Genomic DNA, 23,672 nt, shown 5'->3' on the forward strand with positions numbered 1-23,672 from the left:
AATACATATACAACAATGTAGGAAAATTTGATGAAGCATGAACCTAAAACATCAGAGATACTTTGTACAACTTCAAAACCCTTGTATATCTGATAAATAAATATCTGTTTTAACTACTGCTTTTGTATATATTCACCTTCCACTCTCTTTTGATTTCATGTTTATTAGTAGTTAATTTTTTAGTATTTAGTTAATTAATTACTTATTTTATTCTTACTCCATAAAGGGTGAGGGTTAAATGGAAAAAAGCATGTCTTGCTTACTTCACAACTGGTTAATAAAGAATTGTCATTGTCACAACCATCTTTTGATTCAGTTGTTAATTTGAGGTGGAGAGGAGGATATTAGGTATTTACAGGTCAGCCAGTATACAGGACAAAGAAATGAATGATTGAGAAAGATTTCTTTCCCTCAGTCCCTCTCTCTCTACATATATATATCTATTTATGATGATAATGGTGAGAAAAAAATATATAGTCATGATGATAATGGTGAAAAAAAAATTATAATTTTAAAATATTTATTTTGGTTTATGTTTTATTTAAAGAACACTTTGAAGCACACACACCAGGGCTACACAATTTGTGTGGGTCAAGTTCTGGACAGGAGAGTGACCCTCAAACTATTAATTCAAATGCTGAAAATCTTAACAATTACAGGTGAGGCCTAACAAAATTTTTCTCTCTCTCACACACACACAGACACAAAAACACTCTTATTTTTACATACATTCCTGCTAGTGATAAACGTCAACTATTTAAAGCTGTCAATTTTTTTTTTATATCAGAGAGGAGGATCAATCAGAGTCAGCACAAAGGAAGCCTAAATATTCAGGATGAAGAATTCAGTGAATTTACAGAACTGAAGAAAGTAGAAACAGCAGAAAGTGATGCAACATCTGGCAGTTGGGCTGTTGGAGCAGTAAATGTGCCAAGTAAAAATGGGGCTAACGGAAATCATCAGGACTTAACAAAACATTTTTCTGAGAAATGTGGTCTTTTTGATGGTAAGAAGACAGTCATCTCAGTTCCTTCAATGTGTCAGCTTTGGGGAGAAAGGAAAATGTCACTGATACTTTGTGTGTCACATTTATTTTATTGTGTTTGAACTATGGCCGACCTATTTCATGCAAATAGTTATACCCCTCATACCCCTTTCATGCTGATCTAAATAATCCTTGAATTTTGTTAAATTTGTTATTTTGATGCCAAGTCCAAAAAAACTTATATTCACATATATATATATACACACATTGTACTTATAGAATTTTTGTGCTATTATCTGAAACTATTTATTAATGACAGTTATTTCCTCAGTAAACTATATTACATTAATTGTGATAACTAGTTTTAATTGTCATGTGCTCAAAACAAGTCTGACTGACAAAATCTGAAGAGGTAATAGCTTCTTGATTTGGCCACAAATGTCTGTGCCAGTTGACATAGACAACAGCAATGCTGAGGTTGATCCTCCTGAGGATGATCTGGCTGATACTGACAATGAAGAAGATCAAGTTGCTGAGCCAATAAAGCTACGGGAGTACCAAACGGAGTTGGCAGAACTGGGTCTAACAGGAAAAAATGTTGTGATTTGTGCACCCACAGGCAGTGGAAAAACACTAGTGGCGCTGAAGATTATGAGGGTAAGAGTTTTTTTCAGCCAAATTCATTTTATTTAGAACGAATTTCTTCTTAAGCTTTGAACTTTTTGTGAGACTGTTGATAATACTTAATGATTATTTGTATTCTTCATCACCTGCTATTTTCTCCCTTCTCCAGTCATATTTTTTTTGGCGTTGTATAGTTTTAAATTGCATTTTAGCAGAGAATAAAGGGAGTGATTAACATTTAAAGTTGGCTTTGTGCAACACAGATTATCCCATTGGAATGTAGTCATTTCTTAAATTCAGAAGTGGAAAAATTGCTGTTATTCAGGAATAGAATTTTAGGGAGGCTCCGTAGCCTGGTAATGTGTATGCTTGTATGTGGATCATAAAGTCACTGTTTGAGGCTTTCTTAAGACAGCAGATGGAATTGAAACTTTTCCAAGTTCTCTAACTTTGAAATTTCCTTAACAACAAAACCAGAGGAGTTGCAGTGATATTTTTACACCTTTACACCACCTGAGACATTCATATAGCACTTGTTGGATAGACTCTAACTCTCCTGATGACTGTGGCCATGGCAAAAGTAGGCTTATCCATTTAACATGTGTCACATGAAATCATTGTTATGCAGTAATACTGCATTATCGAGTTAGTGGCTAAGACACTAGTCCACCTGAACATTATGTTGGAATGTTGAGACCTATACCAGAGAAGGAAACAAAGTATAATGGATTAGAAGGAATGTGCCCCACCCCACCACTAGTCACAAGTGCCAGGATCACATTCAAAGGGAATGAAAACATTTAGGTTGCCACAGTGGACTGTGCAAGGTTTGTGGTCCCCACTGAAGTCCACGAGTCTATGAGAATGACCAGTGTGTTAGCAGCAGAGGAAGTCTTTTAGGCGGTCTGTCTGCATTAATTAAACCATACACCCTGATTTATGGGAAAGTTTCAAACGCAGAGACAAAAGCTTGATCATGGAAAAGTAAGCTGCAGAATGATTGCAACAATTTTAATTTGAACATGGGTACTATAAACAGGCAGAAAAAAATTCTTCCATGCTGAGCTGAACCTGAATTTTAATAGATTTGTGTGTAGACACATAAATATTATATAGACTATATAGGTGTGTACTCACTGGAGTGGTACAAGAGATGACTGGACATAGAGATTGTGATATATAATAAAGAGATGATAAAATCATGAAACTTTATTCATGGTAGTTTGCATAAATTATCTTGTGCTGTCTTTGTAGAAAACCCAAAATCATGTGGATATTTATGTAGCAGATTTAGCATTGTGGTTTAAAAGTAAGTTTTATTGCTGAGCAAAGTATTATATTTATTGTTTGATTTCAGGCTCATCTGGAGCAGCAAACACGTGGAGTACGAAAGATAGTGTTTCTGGTTAACCAGGTGGCTTTGGCTGACCAGCAATATAAATCATGTAAAAAATACCTCAGCCCCTTTCGTTGCCACCTCCTTAGCAGTGACAACTTAGATGCAACCAAAGTGCCCATCAACGAGCTTCTGCTGAGGTAAGTTCAATAGTAGTTCAATAGTAATTGGAGTATGCATGAAAGGTATTCATGCATAGTGGAGATTGACAAACTGCTTTAGTCAGCTTTGAAAAACTGTTAAAGAAGGCATGCGATTTAGCAGGGCTAACATTGCTTAACTATCGATAACATCATAACAGTTGATTGTGGTTATGATCAAAGGTCAGGCCATTCACTAATTAAAGGAACTAGTTCACATTTTACATTTTGAGTATTTACTGAATAATGCCGACCATTATTGTTGTATCAACAGACACGGCATCAGTTGCATAGTCAATAACCAAAATCAGTATCGTAAAACTGTTATTGTTATCTTCTGTCTATTTTTTTCATTTACTTTTGGAGATGTACATTGATTTGGGGATGGTCACCCACTACCTATTTAGGAAGTCTAGTCCAAAAGAATGATATACTTTAAAAACTCATAGGCAAGTATACTGGGTTTATGAATAAAGTAATTTTGTGTGAAAACTTTTTCTTTAACTGTAGACATATTTGGTCTTTTTTAAAACAATCATGATTTCAGTACTGATATTTTATTTACATTTCTCTTTTAATGTCTATTACTTAACAGAAAAGATGTCCTTGTGATGACAGCCCAGATTCTTCTGAATGCATTAGTAGAAAAAGAAATTAACAGCATCTGTGAGTTCTCGATGGTGGTTTTAGATGAATGCCACCACACTCATGGTCGTCACCCATTCAATTGCATAATGCATCACTACTTAAATGCCAAACAGTCTATTCAGAGTCAGGCAGCAGATGGTGACAGGGACATTAAAAAACTTCCTCAGGTAATTAACATTTCTTTTTCTTTAAAATTGTACAGTGTAAAGCAAATTTTTTCCCTTTAGTTATTAAATACACATTTATTTCTTTACACAAAAACTAAAATAGCTGAAAGGGAGAAAATTTGTACATATGTTTTTAGAGATCATCTCAATTATGTTCCAGGTCATTGGAATGACAGCCTCTGTGGGAGTTGGAAAGGCAAGCAATGTGTCTCAGGCAGTGGAACACATACGCAAATTGTGTGCTCATCTTAATGCAGACTTTATCTGCACTGTGAGCCGTAACACAGTCCAGCTGAGTGAATTCTCCAACTCTCCAGAGTACAGTAAGCATTTTTCTTTTTTAAATATCAGCAGTTGTTCTTGATATTCTGTAGCAAGTGTCGTTTGTTCTTGTTTTCTAGTGTTGTTTGAGTTAACCTGTCCTGTTCGGTTTTTTTTTGTGAGAAACAAGTCTTCGTGTCAATGGCTTGACTACTCCACTAGCAACTATGTCTATGTGTCAGAATACTACCACTCTCCTTTGCGAACTTCTCTAGCTGCCAGTCCAAACTCACACTGCCTACATTTGAAGCTCTCAGATCTGGTCTCAAAATCCCCGTCTTTTATATCTTGCACAACAGAGAGCACTGCTTTGCTCACTCCTCAGTTCTTCATCCATGCACTTAGTTCATGTTTTTGTCATGTGTTATTTACTCATGCTATTTTCTGTTGCTTATTTCTTCTTTAGTCTACTGTCAATTTGTTTGTAGTGTTTCATATGCAGTGCTTTGATCTCACACCCACACGGAGAAATGCAGTAATAATGATAACTTTTTTAAAAAATCTGTACTAATTTTACAGCACTGCTTACTTGCCAGAGGAGAACTGAAGATCAGTTTAGGAGAAAAGTAGAAGAAATTATGAAAGTCATTGAAGAAAAGGCAGAGAACTCTGAGTGTAAGTTCAAAAGAAAAACATTCCCTTTTTCTTACAACATGTTTGACTTTTTGGATTTTTTTTGTTGTATATAGCATAAACATTTTATGATCCAAGGACTAGAAAAGAAACCCAAATAAAGTTAACATAAATCAATAAAAGGATGCACCCAGGACTGCTTAAGTTGAACTTATACTTGCTCAGAAGCACATCAGCAGGTTTGCCTACACTTCTCATTCAGATTGCCAGGGATGAGTACTGACGGCTGCTCTGTATTTCCATTGTCTCTAAAGAATACTACTGTGTCTCATTTTAAACTCTAGCTCTCATAACTTTTTACAGCCTAAGTAGACATCAGTTGACAAGTCAATACTTTTTCCTCAGACACCACACGTGTGGAGGCAGCCTCTGGCATCAGAGCGCATTCTGCACAGACCTTGTGAGCGAGGATCAGAACAGTATGTCATCTGGATCACTCAGCTTCGTCGCCCTGTGGCTATGCTTAATGATGCAGACACTCGACGATTTCTAGAGACATCCCGATGTGTGCTAGAGGTATCATTTAGTGTCAGATGTATTTTACAGTTTGGTATCAGATTTCTAAATAGGGATTTTGCAGATGTGCATGTCTCCATGAACCAGATTTTATACAAATACCTTTTTTGTGAATTTATCATCATAGATTAGAAGCATAGGTTATGGTATTCTAACTATGGCTGACTGATTTGACTTTGCACTGTCAATTGGGAACTTTTGGGATGGGAATAGCTATGTCTACAGTTCCAAAAGTCAAGAAAAACGTAGTAAAAGATAACCAAGAGGTTGGATAGGGGAGTACCAATTAAAGACATTGTTCCTTCCAGTATGTTCTGTACAGTGTGCAGTATGCATAGGATGATCTTTTCTGTTTGTATTTTTTTAACTATATACTAAAATTAGTATAACTAAAACAGATCTTTTAAAAGTATTTTTTTATAATTTACGTTTTGAACCAGTTTGACATGACTTTATAGAATTTTGAGGTGCAATCCACTAGTAGGTGAGAATTTGTAACTTTTTTTCTTACCGTCTTTTTACGTGTTTTTTTTTTTTCTGTACAAAGAATGAATAAATGAATGGGCTTACATGCTATACAGGTAGTTTACATCATCTGAACCAAGTGTGATGTCATCGTTAACTAAATGAATATATTGACAGTTCTACAATACATCCCTGTTAATGAATGAAGACTGTGACACCCAAGATGCAATGGAATACCTGACTGCAAAGTTTAGAACACTGAGTGAAAGCACTGGGAACTCTGTGACTGATGTGGACCTCTTCCTCTCCGAGCTTTTTGAGAGTAAGTTTGAGGACACTTAGATGACAAATATAAATTGCTTAGATATTTAAATGGCATATATTTCTACAAAAGTGGAATCTGCTGGAAACCTTTTTAATTTATGGCATGCATCTTACTTCATTCAGTATTTTTACTGTCCCAGCTTATTTTCTTACATTATGATTTACCAGCTTGGGGAGGTGGATAATCATGTGATAAGAACACTGGCATCCATGGCAGGTGTGCTACCCTTTCATTACTCTTATGGCAAAGTACTATTCCAAGTTGAGCCAGATGTTGAATTTAAAAAAAAAAATTCTGACACTTTAATTTTAAGTTGGTAATGTCAATTAAACCAAATAGATAGTCTTCTTTGATTCTATTTTAATGTTGCTAAATTTTGTAAGAAATAAGATAGCGTCATGCACATAAATGCTGTGCATAAGTGGGTGCTTAACAAGATTTTTCACTGCAGAGAACAAGCCATATTTGGAAACTGTATGCCGTCAGCAAGCCAATACAACCCCAAACTGATTGAGCTGGAAAATATGATTAGCAGGGTCTTCAGTGAGGAACCAGAATCTCGAGCCATCATATTTGTAAAGACTAGAGAAATGGCAGTGTGTTTAGAACAATGGATGAAGAGGCGACCAAATCTTAAAGTTCTGAAGCCTGGAAAAATTGTTGGAGCAGGTGCTTCCAGCGAGCGAGGAGGTTATTAGTTGTTTATTTATAGAGCATGTTATTTCAGCTGCTGGCTTAATTTTGTGATGTTACTTATTTTCCTCAAATTTATATTTCATAAAGGTTTTATAAAGAGGTTGTGATTTTATGAAGAGGTATCATTTGTCAAGCAAAATCATTTTGGACTGCTGAGAGTGAATGACACAAGACAAACAAAAGAAAAAATGAACAGTTAGGAAATGAGACAGTGGCAAATTTCAATCTCCTGCTGCAGGCATGACCAAGAACCAGCAAGTAGATGTTATGCAGTATTTCCGTAATGGCGATCACAAAATCATGGTGGCCACTTCAGTAGCTGAAGAGGGATTGGATATTAGGCAGTGCAATCTGGTTATTCGCTACAACTATGTCACCAATGAAATTGCAATGGTCCAGGCCAGAGGTGAGAACAAATTAAAGATCATTTTTCTCGTACAATATGTAGCTGCTTCAAAGGTAGAACTTTATTCATTTTTAGTTTTAGCTAAAGCAGCATTGCTTTTGAATATTTATTCAATTAATGAACTTACAAAAACACAGAATGTGGAGTCACTAAAAACAGCCTGTTAGCCAAAAGGACATCATTCAATGTGTCTTATCAATAGCAAATTGGAAGATGTGGCATAATTTATAGCTTTAGAAGTAAAGAGCACTCTGTCTGTTGGAAGAATATAGAACTATTTTTCTGTTCACACCAAGTATAATAGCAAATCTATATAGTATTTGCCGATATATTATAATTGCTATATTATTAGTTTATAAGTTTTTGAAATGTAGCATATCGTGAATTAGTGTGAATAGGTTAATTAACAAAAAATGCAGCTAATTTTTTTAAGCAATTAATAGCTATTCAAAATCAAAATTATTTTACAGGCAGAGCAAGAGCAGAGAACAGTAAATTTGTCACTGTGGCCAGTTGTAACCAAGGTGTTGCAGAAAAAGATGAGATAAACATAATACGGGAGATGATGATGCATGATGCAATCAGACAGCTACAAAAAGAAATGAAGACAAGGTATGATAAGCACAATAATTGCATTTTGAAAACTTTTTAGCAACGCATTGTGTTATCAGAGACCTGTGAAACATGTACATACTTTTTAGATAAATTCTACTTACATGCCCACTGCTATACACATTGTAAAGGAAACTCGTGGTTTTAATTACTTCAAAAACAGAATCTGAGTTGCCTAACTTAATGCAAGCAATCAAAGCCATAATGCTAAAACCGAAAATAAACCCAAATGACTTGTCCACTTGACTGTGGAGCAGCAGGTCACTGTGCATAGTTTCAGTCATACTCATGCTTGTGGGGTAGAAACTACACCTGCCCACAACTATTCAGCAAAAATGGGTACCTATTTTATCAGAGATCAAGTTAATAGGAGATGGTCAGTCTCTATCCTCTACATGACATGCATTATACACAGTAAACCACTTTTCCCCTATGGCCATTAGACCATGAGACTACCTTCATTTTTTTTACTATTACTTCAAACCAAATTACATGAAAATATTGTTTTAGTGTGCAAAACCAATTGACATCAATTACCAGTTATGATTTCATGTTCATGACTTAATGTTTGCATCTGTGACGAAGGGGAAAGAAAACTGGAAGAAACTGAAATGAGAAGGACTTCGGCCTGTCAAGACAACTCTGTAATTTTGCCATAGAAAAAAAAGAGATTCCAAACTTAAAAGTTAAAAATTTTTAATTAAATAATAGTGATGACGATTGATGATCATCAATGACAACAACGATGGCCATCTTGTCTTTGTTTCACATTACCAGGCTAAGCATAAGTAATATAATTTATAGGAGAAGATTTTAAAAATTGTGTTCTAACTAACACTTGGAAGTGTGCCTGCATTCTCACACTGACACAAAACACACACACACAATTACACATACATATATTACACATATATTAACCATGGACAGCATTAGACTGCAATAAAAATGAAGTAACTGCAAGAGCTATTTCTGAAACAAGAAAGCTTATGTAAGTCCCTTTTGAAACGTGGAACATGATGACTGGTTTCAAATGAAGATGGTTCAAAGTTCCATAGTTTAGGTCCAGATATGAGAAGCATCTGTTTGGTGTGATTTTTTTATTTTTTTTGGCAGGAATAGTACAGTGTTGTCGGCTGACAAATATGTCATGAATGAAGACTACAGAGTGAACTTACTAGATATGGAGGCAGGGGAGAAGCCATAGATAAAACTAGAACATCTCAAAGGTAGCTTTAATTGTAACCAACTCAGGCTTGAACAAGCAGCAAGTGCAGTGTTCAAAGAACATGGAGAATATCACACTTTTTCGACTTGAGAACAAGGCATGAGTTTTGGACTCTATATTTTGTTCATCTTGCGTTGTGGACAGAGAGAATTGGAGATTCTGAAAAGAACTAATAAACAGACTAGTACCTTTTTGTTGCCTAAAATATGGTCTGATGGGAGTGACCTGTTGAGCCCCGTACGTGACACATTTTCCAACATAAACTCGCTCTTTTCTATCATTCCAGACATACAGATTATCATCAAACAATGAGTAAAATCCAAGCTGAGGAAAAAGAGAAGCGTGACATAGAGTTGGCAATGATGAATGGCAGAACTCTCAAAGAAGGAGAAGTGGTGCTGCGTTGCCGCAAATGCGATGAATTTGCCTGCATGTCCTCAGACATCCGTACTGTTGAAAAGGCTCACCATGTTGTTATTGACCCTGAATTTAGTGACCGCAGCTTGGAGAAAGCTTACTCCAGTCTTATCAAGATCAGTGGTATGTGTGAAATGGTATACAAGTATGAACAGTACTCTTTGGCATTGTTTTGTACTAAAGCCTTCATACATGGTATACATATTTAATTCACATAAGATTTGACATTCTTGTTGATGTCCAATAAAAGTATCTCAATCTATAGCACACACTTTTGCAGAAATTATGTTAGCTATTCTTAGACCAGCATATCAGCATATGTCCTGTCTTGCAAAGATCTTTTTGTGATGTTTATCTTTTAAAAAACCCTTGACCACACAATGTAAAGAAAATTAACAAGTGATTTTGAAAAAAAAATTGTTTCTGCATTTTATAGCTTTTTAAAATTTTAAAATTCTATGATCAGGGAAACGTGATTTAAGCATATATATATATGATTTATAACAGTTTGTGAACAACTATAAACTGCATTATGCTTTTAATAATACTCAGTATTAATCCAGCATACTTTCATTAATAAGTATATGTGTGTGTGTCTATAGGAGACGATATGTTTAAACAAGGAAAACTGCACTGCAAGAAGTGTGGACTTGACTGGGGCATCGTAGCTCGACACAGCAGTACCACATTCCCAGTTATCAAGGTTGAAAGTTTTATTGTTATTGATGATGTAGGCAGAAGAGATGCCCCCAAGAAATGGAAGTTTACCAATTTTCGTGTGGAACAACTTTCTCAAGAAGAACTTTTGCAGTACAGGAGACGGGCTTTGGCATCAGGCCGTGATGCTTAGTAGATTCTTTTCAACTCTTCACACACTCATCATCTTTATCATGGAGAGTCAGGAGGAATGTGCCACGATGAAACTTAACAATCATTTAAGCTGTTCCTTGACTTTGTTGCTAGTTTTTTTGTATCATTTGAATAAAAAGAGTAGTTATTTTGGACAGCTAGTTTTACAAGGCAGTAGTATGATGGGGAAAAGTGGTTTTGATTTTAGAATATATTATGCTGATTAGTGTTTTCTTGTGACAACAGACAATGAAAGTTGAAAGAGATATTGATATAACTGCTCAAAATTTTGTATAGAATCATACCTCAATAAATACCTCGCTTGAGATGTTTGTACTTTAATAACTTACTGAACAAAAACTGTTTAAATTATTTATGAAGTTTCGAGGAAAAACATACTGTAAACAAATATAGAACAGGCTTGATATTTTATGTGGTAGGATGGCTATGTTTTTAAATGTCTGGTTCCATTTAGGTTTCTCATAATGCTTCTAGAGTTTATTATTAATTTTATGCCCTTCAGTTTTTGTGGCTATGGTCATTATGGGATTTTTATGACCGTTTTAGTTTTATGTCAAAGATTTTCTTATCTGTGATTTTACTCATTTAAGAGTTTAAATCCTTCCTGCAAGTGCATAGGCTTTGCAGCCTAACATTGCTTTGTAACTGGCATAATCGATCCAATGGAGCTTTTTTGTGTAATGTGCTCATGCTAATCATGCAAACATTATCACAGATGATAGGTTATTTTTCATTGAGAATTAATTTATTTTTGCATATATTTGTGTGTATATTACTGACACATTTCTGTGCCACCATATTTACAGCATGAGAATATTGTCATATTTACAGCATGTGAATATTTTTCACATTGTGTACATATCCCTTGCATTTGTTTGTTACTAACCTGTATAATTTTTGTTCATTTCTGTATTGTGTACATCTCTTGAATTTGTCACCAGTATTTATGTGCTTTGCCCCCTGTGCATGTATTGCAGGGGATATACATGTCATTCTTACAGCTGTGTTTCCAATGTCTATAATTTTCTTTGTCTCATGTGCATATATTGCACAGTGTTTACAGATCTTTATCAATTGTGTGTTACCAGCCTGTATCATTTACTGCGTCACATAAAGATATTGCATAGTGCGTACATTCATATTTCTTATATTTATGATTTAGAATTCTTCTAAGTATAATTTTATTCTTGCACCTTAAATTGAGACATTTCAATTATGTAAGACTTCACAGCCATGAGACTGTTGCCTGCAGACATTTAAATGGAACACACTTATATAAAACATGTAGTTGCGGCCCTATTCTCCACTTTGGGCGTAAAAGAATAAGAAGAATATAAAACATTACTGGCTTATATGTGGCATACAGTAAATTCCAACCATTTTCAGGACACTTATTTCAGAATTGTACTCTAGAAAAGACCTACAAAACTATTTTTTAAATCAGTAAAGCAAATGCAAAAACATAGGTACTTTAAAAGTTAAAATTTCATTACTTTTATTTGATTATCACAGTGACATTACTGTGGATAACAGCTACCGCAAAATGTGCCTCATGCAAGTGTAGATTATAAGCAGATCGATACTTTGTATTTCTATATTTGTACTGGAGCTATGTAAAAGACATAAAAAGATATTACCATTATTTAAATATCATTTAACCAGTGATAATCACACATATGAAAATTGTCTATGTTCAAGCATATTATAATGGTAAGAAAGATGTTTGTAAGCTTTGAACATTAAAATAAATGTGAAAATAAGTTGGAGGTTAGAGAGTGTTTTGTGAATGTTTATAAAAACACTGATGAAAGAAAGGGGTTCTTTTTACATTTTACTTTCTTTACCTTAAAGTAAGGTATGTTGCAGAATAATAAAAACTAATTCTAAGCCATGGTCTTCCACAATGACTCCACCAGTTCCAGCACAGTTTGATGCCATAGATTGCCATGATAAACAAAATTATAAATACACTCTAGTCAGATGATTTCCAAAAAAGTGTGCTTTGTGCACTGTTTGGGGTGAATGGCTTTATAATTATATTCTGGGGGAAAGTTCAGGTCGAGACAGCGCGCGGTTCTCACACTTAAACACACATACATCTGCGTGCATCTGTGCGACGAGAAATAGCTGCCATAAAGATTTGAGTAGTTCTGCCGACTGTTAATGGCACCACGGACGTCTATAGGGATATTATAGTTTGTGGTGGGACTGAGATACCACAGAACGTCTGTCTGGACAGAATCGAATGGTATCCCCCGTGCGAGGGAAGGTAGGAGTACACGCTGTGCGGACTGCTAGCGGCCAGTCGTCTCTAATTAACACCCGGACAATAGGCGGGGTAGACATCACAGGCACTGCTGACTTGCGTGGCAATAAAATGTCATCCTCACCCGAGGTTTGGGTACGTCCGGAGATTTGGGTTCATTACACGGGCAGAGGCGGCTGAAGTATAGTATATTAATATTAAGGTGACCAGACGTCCCGCATTTGGCGGGACAGTCCCGCTTTTGACCTCGTGTCCCGCCTGAATATCGGGCGGGACGCCCAATGTCCCGCTTTCTGGCTTTCTGGCAAGTCCATCAAATGTCCCGGTTGTCTTTAAAAATCACTTTTTTCGGCGTTTTTTGACGGTGACGACACCATCATCGGCACGTGTCCCGCTTTCGCCCCCGAAACGTCTGGTCACCTTATTAATATACAATTGTGGGCAAGTGTCAGATGCCAGGCCGAGAGCAGTGTGATGAGCTAAAGGTGACAAAGGAATCACATATGGAGGGGTCTGGGGCGGTTGCCCTAGTCACCACCCCAAAAGGCCTCTTCTGCACCCCGGGGCTAACGACCTCTCCAGGTCCCTTGTAATGGCAATTAGGAATTATTTCCCCAGTATATAATATGCTTACAATTCGATTACAAGTACTCCTTCCAGTTTGATCTCATTGCTATCCCCCACTTATATAGGCGGTCGTGGTGACGTCTGGCTTCGCGGTCCGGGTACAGCATCCTCCCGCTCTCATCAGACCTCATCAACACACCCGACTAGTGAGAGCCAGAAATCTTCCATCCTCTTCCCCGGGACAAGAAAGGGGATCAATGATCAGCAGACTGACAATAATATAAAATAATAAGATCTAAGATATATGGTTTCCTGAAGACAGGGATCAGTCCGGGTACAGTTTAATGTCTTGATCGAGTTTGGTTAATATGTTTGCGCTTTTTAAAAGGAGGATTGAACTGAATGAAAAAGAAGTTGTCTATACCCACATCAATGAGTTTTGGAATGATAGAAATGATATATTTAGAGCATATATATATATACTTATATAATCATTTGTCATACGAAAGAGATTCGAAACTGAAATCGAAAGTAAATAATTGTATTTTCCAGGAACTATATTTAGATGTTTTCCAAGCAGCGTTGCTTAGCCATAGCCGGTTCGAGTACACTTTCCACACGTGCTATGTAAAAACACACCTGCATGATATTCCTCGAGTACACGTCAGAATGAAGAGCATGCTTCTGAAAGAACTACAGCCCTGATTACTTTCAGTGTGAAAGTTGTGGTGAAAAGCACAGACAGGCAGACAGCACAGTCCTTTCTGTTAAGTTCATGTTTTCTTCTCACCTGAGTGATTTCTTTGAGAACGAGGACAGAACAATTATTCAGTGCAGTACACCGCCACAACAGCAAGAAAATCATCTTGCAGCACTTTCCCAACCACAAACTTTACTGAATCCAGTTCCAGGGACTCGTAACGTAGGTGTTGAAGGGTGGCTTTGAAAATGTCTGTATATACCGACACCCCGGGGTGTTCACACGACAGCGGCAGCCGAGACAACGACACTAACAACGATGGAGACGTCGATATGGAAGACGACGACGTAGACTATACCCTCATCTCTGTCAATCAGTGGAAATGGCTGATTCAGTTCTACAGGAAACTTCTAGTAGATGTAATTCGTCCTTTAAAGATAATGATGAAAATGAGGTTGCCAGATTTGGATAAATGTAAGCATAATTCTATAATGTCGAAATTTGTTAATTCTTATATAGAGTGACTTTCTTTCATGTTATAATTACAAACACAAATTGAGGTGATTAAAAGCCTTATTTTCAAAATAGAACACCATTTTACTTGTCAGAACTGCATATAGAAGAATAAGGAATTGCCCGATGAAATGATCTTTTTCAAATTTGAATCTTTCGTTTATTGATCAGTCCTTTCCAGCTTAACTCTGAAAGAGTGTGATATAGTCTTATTTAATTAATGGACATCCTTTTAGTTAATTATTTTTACAACCTTTATTCGGGCATAATTTTCTTCCTTTTTCAATCTATTTTCAGCTGTCCAGCAAAAGGTAGAAAGATTAGAGTCAGAAGAGAAAAGTAATGAAGCAGCAGAATATTTTTTGAATGTTCTTCTGGAGTATAGTGAAAAAAAAAAGGAACACGAATCAAAGGCAATGTGGTCACTATTTGACGAGGCATTAAAGTCAGGTATGATAGCCTCAGTCTTCCTCATTTTCTCTTTCTGCTCGCAATCTATTTCTAATCCTTGATTACACTTGTGACATAAGCCAAGTGTTGGCCTTATTCCTAAAATGAACAATCCGTAAAAGGTTTAGTTCCGGTGAAGAGATTCAAATATACTTGGGCGGGAGCCGACATGAAGCTGTCTCTTGTGTGTTTTCTAACTGGACAGTTTAATGAGTGCCACCTCTAATACCCACAAACCAATAACACAACATGGTGTCAGAAGTGAGCAGCAAAGTGCTAGCTGTGTGATTTCTCCAGAAACTTTCAGGTGGGCACGTTTTTCTCATTTTAAAATATTGCGTCGTACGTTCGCAAAGTGGCATTTCTCGCAAGATGGCGGAGACACATCAGAGACAACACTTCACTGCAAACGTTCCGATTCCCTCAAAGCTGGATTTGTCTTCTAACATTGAAGTAAATTGGAAAAAATTTATTCGTCAGTGGCAGAACTATGAGGTAGCTACGCGCCTTGATAAAGAAGATTCAGCTTATCGTTGTGCAGTTCTATTAGCTTGCATTGGTGAGGACGCACAAGAAATCTATGAAGGATTATCCTTTGCAGAAGGGAGAAACGACAAAGATATTCAGACTGTCATCGACAAGTTCAACGACTTTTGTTTGGGTAGCACACATGAGGTGTATGAGAGCTACAAGTTTCATAGCCGAAACCAAAACAAAGATGAGTCAGTTGATACTTACGTCGCAGTTTTACGCAAGTTAGCAAAATCATGTGATTTCAAGGATGTTGACCGCATGATTCGTGACAGACTTGTGATCGGTGTTCAAGATGACACTATGCGTGAAAAATTGTTGCAGAAGAAAAACACTCAAGCTTCCAGAAGCAATAGAAATTTGCAGAGCTCATGAGACGTCCAAGACTCAAGCACACTCGATGTTGGCAAGCAACAGCGAGAATACAGTTGAGAAAACCATCAACAAGATTCAGAAAGGTCAGCGAAAAGTTCGTTGCGGTACCGAAGCCAGGCCTTCGGGGAAAACCAGAGACTAAGCCATGCTCTCGATGCGGAAAAGGTTCCCACAACAGAGATGGTTGTCCTGCAAAGAACGCTAAATGCAGAAAATGTTCCAAGATTGGTCACTACGCTGCAGTCTGTCGCTCTTCAGGTTCTTCTAAGATTCACACAGTGGAAGAGGAAGAAGAAGACGAAGAAGCTTACATGGGTATGATTGTGGGCAGTGTGACAACAGATCCTTGGAAAGTCAGTCTCCTGATGGAAGATACAGAGAATGTATTTAAGCTTGACACCGGAGCTGATGTTACCGTCGTACCTCAGACCGCAGTTCCAGCAGCCAAGCGACCATTGCAGAAAGTGCGCAAGAAACTGTATGGTCCAGGTCGTGTTGAGATAGCTGTGGAAGGCATGTTCAAGGCAAAACTGACATACAAGAATGTCTCTACACTGCAAGATGTGTATGTCGTAAAAAACTTGAAGAACCATTGCTAGGTCGACCAGCCATTACAGCGTTGAAGTTGATTGAGAGAATCAACACAGTTATAGAGGACCACGAAAAACAGTACAAGGAAGAATTCCCAAAACTCTTCAGAGGACTAGGAAGTCTACAAGATCCTTACAAGATTCGTCTGAAAGAACAAGCTGTTCCATATGCAGTAGCAGCTCCAAGACGCTTACCTTTGCCCTTGAAACAGAAAGTCAAGGCAGAATTGGATCAACTTGAAGAACAGGGAGTGATTCGCACAGTCACTAAGCCCAGTGATTGGTGCGCCCCAATAGTAGTGGTGCCCAAGAGCGACGAGAGAGTCAGAATCTGCGTCGATCTGAGCAAACTAAACGAAGCAGTTCGCAGAGAGAACTACCCGTTACCGTCAACAGATGAACTGTTAGCCCAGCTGTCAGGAGCAAAAATGTTCACAAAGCTTGATTGCAAAAAGGGTTTCCATCAACTTCCACTGGATGAAGGAAGTCAGGAGTTAACAACCTTCATCACACCTTTTGGAAGGTACTGTTATACACGCTTACCCTTCGGGATAAGTTCAGGGCCAGAAGTATTTCAACGACGAATGTCTCAACTTCTTGCGAACCATGAAAATGTCATTTGTGACATTGACGACCTGCTCATTTTCGGTAAGAACAAGCAAGAACATGATCGTCACTTGAAGAAAGTGATGTCGACGCTTCAAGAAGCGGGCATTACCCTGAACGACGAGAAGTGCCAGTTTGCCAAAGAGAAGATATCCTTTCTCGGGCACATCATCTCGAAAGATGGGATCGCCATCGACCCAGAGAAACTGTCTGCTGTGAAGAATTTTCCCAAGCCAGAGAACATTTCTGATCTCAGAAGATTGTTAGGAATGGTTAACCACGTTGCGAAGTTTGCAGGCCCTAACCTCGCAAACGACAGCAAACGCTACGTGACCTGCTCAAGAAAAACATAGAGTGGTGTTGGGACACTGCTCAAGAAACCTCGTTTGAGAAGATTAAGAAACAGCTGACTGAAGCTCCAGTGTTGGCACACTATGGTACTGACAAACGACCGTCGTCTCAACAGATGCTTCATCTTTCGGTCTCGGTGCAGTATTACTTCAGAAACAGTCAGATGGTCACCTCAAGCCAGTTTTCTACGCATCAAGAAGTATGACGGAAACTGAGCGCAGGTACGCACAGGTTGAGCGTGAAGCACTCGCAGTGACTTGGGCGTGTGAAAAGTTCTGTGACTACATCACAGGACTTCGTGATCTGACAATCGAAACTGACCACAAGCCATTATTGGCTCTACTGAAAACAAAGAACCTTGAAGATCTACCTCCGAGAATTCAGAGATTCCGGATGCGCCTGATGAGGTTCAAGTACAACATTGTCTACACAAAAGGCAGAATCTCGTGACTGCTGACACACTCTCACGAGCCCCAGTAAGAAACACTCAGAAAGATGAGAGAAGTGAAGAAGAAGAGATCTTCATCAAGCAAGTGATTCAGAGCTTGCCAGCCAGTGAAAAACGCATCGAAGAAATCAAGAACGAGACTGCAAGAGATACTGTTTGTAAGACAGTGCTGTATTATCTCCACAATGGATGGCCACGTTCTAGTCCAGAACATGAAGAACTGAAAGCATTTTGGACAGTACGTTCAGAAGTCACAGAACATGATGGACTTCTTCTCTACAGATCAAGACTGATCATCCCTGAAGTACTGAGAACAGACATTCTCCACAGACTTCACATTGGACATCAAGGCATCGTAAAATGTCGTGCCTTGGCCAGAGAGAGCGTTTGGTGGCCAAAGCTTTCTCAGCAGATAGAGTCCATGGTACAGAAGTGCACAATTTGCATCAAGGAGAGGCCGATTCCCCTGAGCCACTCATTCCCTCTGTCACACCAGCATTCCCTTGGCAGAAAGTTGGCATGGACATCTTTGAACTGAAAAGAACAGTACTTACTAGTGGTGGACTATTATTCACGTTATATTGAGTTGGCACACTTAAAGAATACTTCGGCGGAAACAGTCATCAACCATGTTAAGAGCATTTTTTTCCCGCCATGGAATTCCACAAATTGTCATCTCAGACAACGGCCCGCAGTTCTCCAGCAAGCAGTTCCAAACGTTCGCTCAACAGTACGAGTTCACTCACACAACAAGCAGCCCGTACTATCCACAAGCGAATGGCGAAGCCGAACGCGCCGTTCAAACTGTGAAATCAATCCTGAAGAAGGCAGATGATCCTTATTTAGCGATTCTCACATATCGCGCTACGCCACTTCAGCAAGGTCTCAGTCCAGCAGAACTGTTGTTCGGGAGAAGACTACGCACCTTGGTCCCCACCATACCATCTCAGTTTTCCGAGCAAAAGGAAAAAGAAAGGAAGGACTTTCAGAAGAAAGACGAGATGCAGAAGTTGAAACATAAACAGAACTTCGACAGAGCACACCGTGCCAGACCAGCCGCTGAGTTGGAACCAGGTCAGCCAGTTTGGGTGAAGCCAACCCAGACACCAGGGACAATCATCAAGTCTCTGCCCAACAGATCATATGAGGTAGAGACTCCCTACGGTCGCCAACGACGCAACCGCCGTCTCCTGATTCCCAGAGATCCCAATCCAGAGACTCCCAGACCTATCCCAAAGACTCTGTCGTCCCTTATTCCAACAAACCCAAAGTCCGAAGAGGATCTCGACCCCTTGTCTGGTACACACTCAGACGATCCAGACGTTCCTGTTGACAATCCAGAGCCATGTCCAGGAGCCGCAGCCAGGAAGGTGCCAGCGTCCAAAGTCATCGCTCCTCCAGACCAGCCTGTCAAGACTACCAAGAGTGGTCGCATCATCAAGATCCCACAGAGACTTGACTTGTAAATGATTGACTCGAATCAAACGCACATAGACTTGAATAGGAAATTCAAGAATATTAAAATTAATGTTAATTAAGTTATATTGAAACAATGTCCATTTTAAAGAAAGGGAGATGTGACATAAGCCAAGTGTTGGCCTTATTCCTAAAATGAACAATCCGTAAAAGGTTTAGTTCCGGTGAAGAGATTCAAATATACTTGGGCGGGAGCCGACATGAAGCTGTCTCTTGTGTGTTTTCTAACTGGACAGTTTAATGAGTGCCACCTCTAATACCCACAAACCAATAACACAACAACACTGACTTCTCCTTAATTTTTATTTGTTGTAATCTGCAAAGTTTGCCTTTATTTTCTTTGTTACATTTCCTTTTTTCTTTTTTTTCCCTCTAGAAGGGTAGGGGAGGGAATACATTTCTGAGTGGGGACTACTCTGCTTTTCCTCCTTATATATCAACAGCTTGCCTTATATCCCCCAAGCAGCTGGATATCATTTCTGCCAATGGATCTCTCAACTCAGCACAAACACACCAGATGCCATATACAGCCAAAAAGGTTGATGCTGGTTGATATACCAACAATCTTGTGCCAACAACCGTCCACACAGCATGCACTGAAAATACATGATGCCTTGATATAACACCACAAAAATTCTGTGAATTGAAAATAAAATAGGAGATATTGTTGTCTATTTTTCTAAATCTTTTAACTTTGCGATGATAGTGAGCATAACTGCCCTGTCATAGAAGTTATGCACATTATGCAGAAATTGTTGTGCTTAATATTTGTGTTTATTAATGTCATGGGGTTAAACATTGCAAGTCAAGTGAAAATGAAATACAAAATTATCTAGAGAAATTATATATTGTTTAGTATAATTTGTAACTTTTTTTATTCTACATGTTTATCAATGTTTAATATCATTTTAGAATATAAATGGCTTTATAAATGGCTTCAGTGTGCTATACTTAAAAAAAAACATTACACACAGAAGTTTATCAATATTTAATTTCATTTCAGAATATAAATGGCTTCATTGTGCTATACTTGAAAACGGTGATGTTGAACTTCAGTCCCAACAAAAAGAATTGATTCAGTTCTTCATGGAAGATATTGTCAGACAGGTTGATCCTATGCATCTTATGATTTCTCTCTTGTCAAAAGATTTGCTGTCTACAGATGAATGTCAAAATTTGACAAGCATTCATCGAAATTATGGGAATCTAACAAGTTGTATTTATATGATCAACAATGTTCATCGCCACAGTGAAGAATGGTATGGAAAACTTCTTGAAATCATGTACGAGAATGGCTATGAAGAACTTGTAAAGAAAATTGATGAAATAGAATATGGAAGTATGTTTACTTCTTCATTTTAAGTTAATGACACATATATCATGACATTGCTTGAAATGCTTCAATCTATTTTTCTGTTTCTTTCCTTTATCAAAATTACTAAATATTTAAAGATGTAGCAGCATAAATATATAAAGTTAAATTTTTTCAACAGTATGATAAAAAAATTTTTTTTCAATTTACTTAAAAATAGATAACATTGTTACAGTAAATAAAATTGATAAATCTCATGTGAGTTATGCTGATGATACACAGTCAAAAACTGACAAATATTCATCAAAATCATGGCAGTCTGATGAATTGCATTTATATGATCAACAATGTTCATAGCCAGAATGAAAACTGGTATAATGAACTTCTTGAAATCATGTGTAACAATGGTATGAAGAACTTATGAAGAAAACTGAGTATCTTCTTCGTGACTTTTTTTATAACATGTTATAAGACTACTTTGTATGGTTTCATTGCAATACTTTTGGTGTTTCAAGCCATTTTCCATTTTCTTTTCTTCAATAAGATGTTTAAAGATGTGGCGGCATAAATACATGAAAGTGAAAGTTGCTTTCTTTCAATAGTACATTTAAATATATTTTTCATTAGATCCAAATAAATTTAAATTGTTGCTATAATTAGAGAGAACACAAATGTAAATAAAAATTGAATATTAAACATTAATTTACATTTGGAAGTAGAAGTGACATCATTTCAAATAATACTATTTTTATGCCTCTTTAAAGTGAAAACATGTTAATTTCCTTTAATTAGAGATCCAAGCATCACGAACAGAAGAGCATGCCCATGTTTCATGTTCAGAGGAGGTATATATGTCAGGTAATGTATGTTTGGCATATATAATTTGGTAATATATATATATTTAGTATGCATAATTTGATAATGTATGTTTGTTTAGACCAGGTAACAAGAATGAAAAACTAAAATTTTTATTATTGTTCTCACAATTTTCCTCATAGGTAGCTCCTTTTTGACCAACACCAACTAATCCATCTCCTGTCATATGAGAGACAATTTTTATTCAGTTATTGCTTATGTAGATTTTTGTTGACACTTTTTGTTGTATAAAAATAATTTTTGTGTGTAGCATTTAAGAAAACTCTTGTAAGATATATTCAACCATCTTATAAAATCATTTTATTTTTTATTTATAGAAAATTCTTCTGAAAATGTAAATAGTGCACATCATAAGAACTCTGACTTTTACTTATTTATTTTTATGCTGTGCTGAATTATTTGACTGATTAATTTTATGGGAGTTGGAACGAATGGGCAATAATTAATGTACCTGAAGATCTTTTGAGAAACATGAAATGAATTTGTAGTAAGCAATATATGAGCTTATTTCATGGTAAAGAAAATTATATTGATTACCTGAAATCAAACTGACCAATTAGCAATTTTTCCTTTTTGTAGTCACTTATCAAACATTGCACACAGAGAGAGAGAGAGAGCAATCATGTGTGTGATATTTGTACTTGTAGACCAGCTTATTTGTATTTTTAGACTTGCTTATTTTCCTAACAAACGTTTCATACATACATTGTGGCATTAAAGAGTGATGTGCTCTTGTGCACTGGTCGTACCTCCATTGTGCCCCCTTCTCCCCACCCCCATCCCCCCACATCACAGGTCCTGTTTTACATCTTATAGGAAAAAACATTATGAAGAAAATGTTTCATAACCACCACACCTCCCTGCCCATATGGAAGGGAGGCCCACATAAAAGTTGTGCTTTTTCAGATGACATATTGATCTTATAGCAGGAGTGCTAACCAGCTGCAAGAAATCAGAAGCAGATTGACCGACAGCAAATGACAAATGCAGAATCCTGGTTAACACCAGCACCAACAGTGACAACAGAGATCCACATGAACGGAGAATAGCTTTAGGAGATCAACAGCTGCAGATACCTATGAACCAGCCTGTCAAATGATAATAGCTGCATGGCAGAAATCTGCACCAGTATTACAACAGAAACAGAAGCACTGATCAGGCTAAGCAGCACCTTTCAACACCCATTTTTGTTCCCTTTCTGTTATACAGACTTGTCACTCAAGAAAGAGTTCTGTGCTGATGCTTATCTGCTGCTGCAGGTGTCCAGCAAGCCCTCCCCTACTCCTCTCCTCCCTATGGAATAGGTAAAGTAAAGGTCATCCCCTAACCTTTCCATCTCCTCTCCCTCACTTCCCCAAACCCCAGACGCCAGCACTTTAAGTACTCAGCTATCCGCTTCCCTCTCCCCACTGAACAACCAGTATGGACTGTCCGGGTCAAGAATAAGTGTATTTCTGAGGAAGTACCCTTTCTCTCTCTCTCTTGCTACATATAACATGCCTGATGATAATAGTGATGAAAATAATGATTTTTTTGTGGCTTTGGTTTTTTTATGGTATAAAGAGTACACTGAAGCACACAAATCAGGATCAAAAAACTTATGTGGGTCAAGTTCTGGACAGGAGAGTGACCCTCAGAATATAACTACGAATGTTGAAGATCTTAAGAATTACAGGTGAGGCCTACCAAACTGGTTGATATTATTGTAGGCGATGAATGGCTGTGTTAAGGAAAATCTCCTTCTCTCACACACTTCGTCTTCTTTTTACATGTCTGCCTGTGGATAAAAGTGAAATTTTAAGGCTGTCATCACATTTTTTTTTCTCTCATCAGAGATGAGGCGCCCCAGAATGCCAGCGCTGTCAACCAGAATCTGCACAAAGAAGTAAATGATTTTAAGGACCTGAAGAAAGTGACAAATGCAGAAAATGACAGTTGTGTTGGAACAGTGAATGTACTGAGTGAAGATGGGGATAACAGAAAATATCTGGATACAGCAAAAGACTTCTATACGAAAAATGCTCTTTCTGGTGGTAAGAAGACAGACATTATAGTTCATTCACCCTTTTAAAGAGAAGGAAATGCCACATGTACTTTGCGTGCATATTTTTTTACTTATGCCCACTTAGTGCAGTCATATCCTTTTCATTGCTGTTTCCTCAAAA

At 37.6% G+C, this 23,672-nt stretch overlaps 3 protein-coding genes across 4 annotated transcripts in view; all 3 read left to right on the forward strand.

Moving 5' to 3' along the window:
• Positions 1–23,672, forward strand: part of LOC112565084 (probable ATP-dependent RNA helicase DDX58) — a 40,159-nt gene that overhangs the window by 3,255 nt on the left and 13,232 nt on the right. The window contains 3 exon segments of the mRNA XM_025240337.1: positions 548–659; positions 788–1,006; positions 1,437–1,642. Coding sequence (XP_025096122.1) covers positions 548–659; positions 788–1,006; positions 1,437–1,642 — 537 coding nt within the window.
• On the forward strand, positions 4,801–12,206 carry LOC112565085 (probable ATP-dependent RNA helicase DDX58). Of its 2 annotated transcripts, XM_025240339.1 has the most exons (7): positions 4,801–4,896; positions 5,260–5,430; positions 6,073–6,217; positions 7,155–7,322; positions 7,793–7,934; positions 9,446–9,699; positions 10,179–12,206. In XM_025240339.1, the coding sequence occupies exons 2-7, from the start codon at positions 5,374–5,376 to the stop codon at positions 10,424–10,426; spliced, it is 1,014 nt and encodes a 337-aa protein (XP_025096124.1). In that variant the 5' UTR covers positions 4,801–4,896; positions 5,260–5,373; the 3' UTR covers positions 10,427–12,206. The 2 variants fall into 2 exon arrangements, with proteins under 2 accessions (XP_025096124.1, XP_025096123.1); XM_025240338.1 differs by lacking the exons at positions 4,801–4,896; positions 5,260–5,430 and adding an exon at positions 6,672–6,910 and having other exon boundaries at positions 6,079–6,217.
• On the forward strand, positions 13,821–23,182 carry LOC112565087. The gene is made up of 6 exons (XM_025240344.1): positions 13,821–14,453; positions 14,790–14,942; positions 20,323–20,658; positions 21,424–21,489; positions 22,717–22,811; positions 23,071–23,182. The coding sequence occupies exons 1-5, from the start codon at positions 14,228–14,230 to the stop codon at positions 22,809–22,811; spliced, it is 876 nt and encodes a 291-aa protein (XP_025096129.1). The 5' UTR covers positions 13,821–14,227; the 3' UTR covers positions 23,071–23,182.

This window comes from Pomacea canaliculata, linkage group LG5 (assembly GCF_003073045.1).
Source record: "Pomacea canaliculata isolate SZHN2017 linkage group LG5, ASM307304v1, whole genome shotgun sequence".
NCBI classification, from domain to species: Eukaryota; Metazoa; Mollusca; class Gastropoda; order Architaenioglossa; family Ampullariidae; genus Pomacea; species Pomacea canaliculata.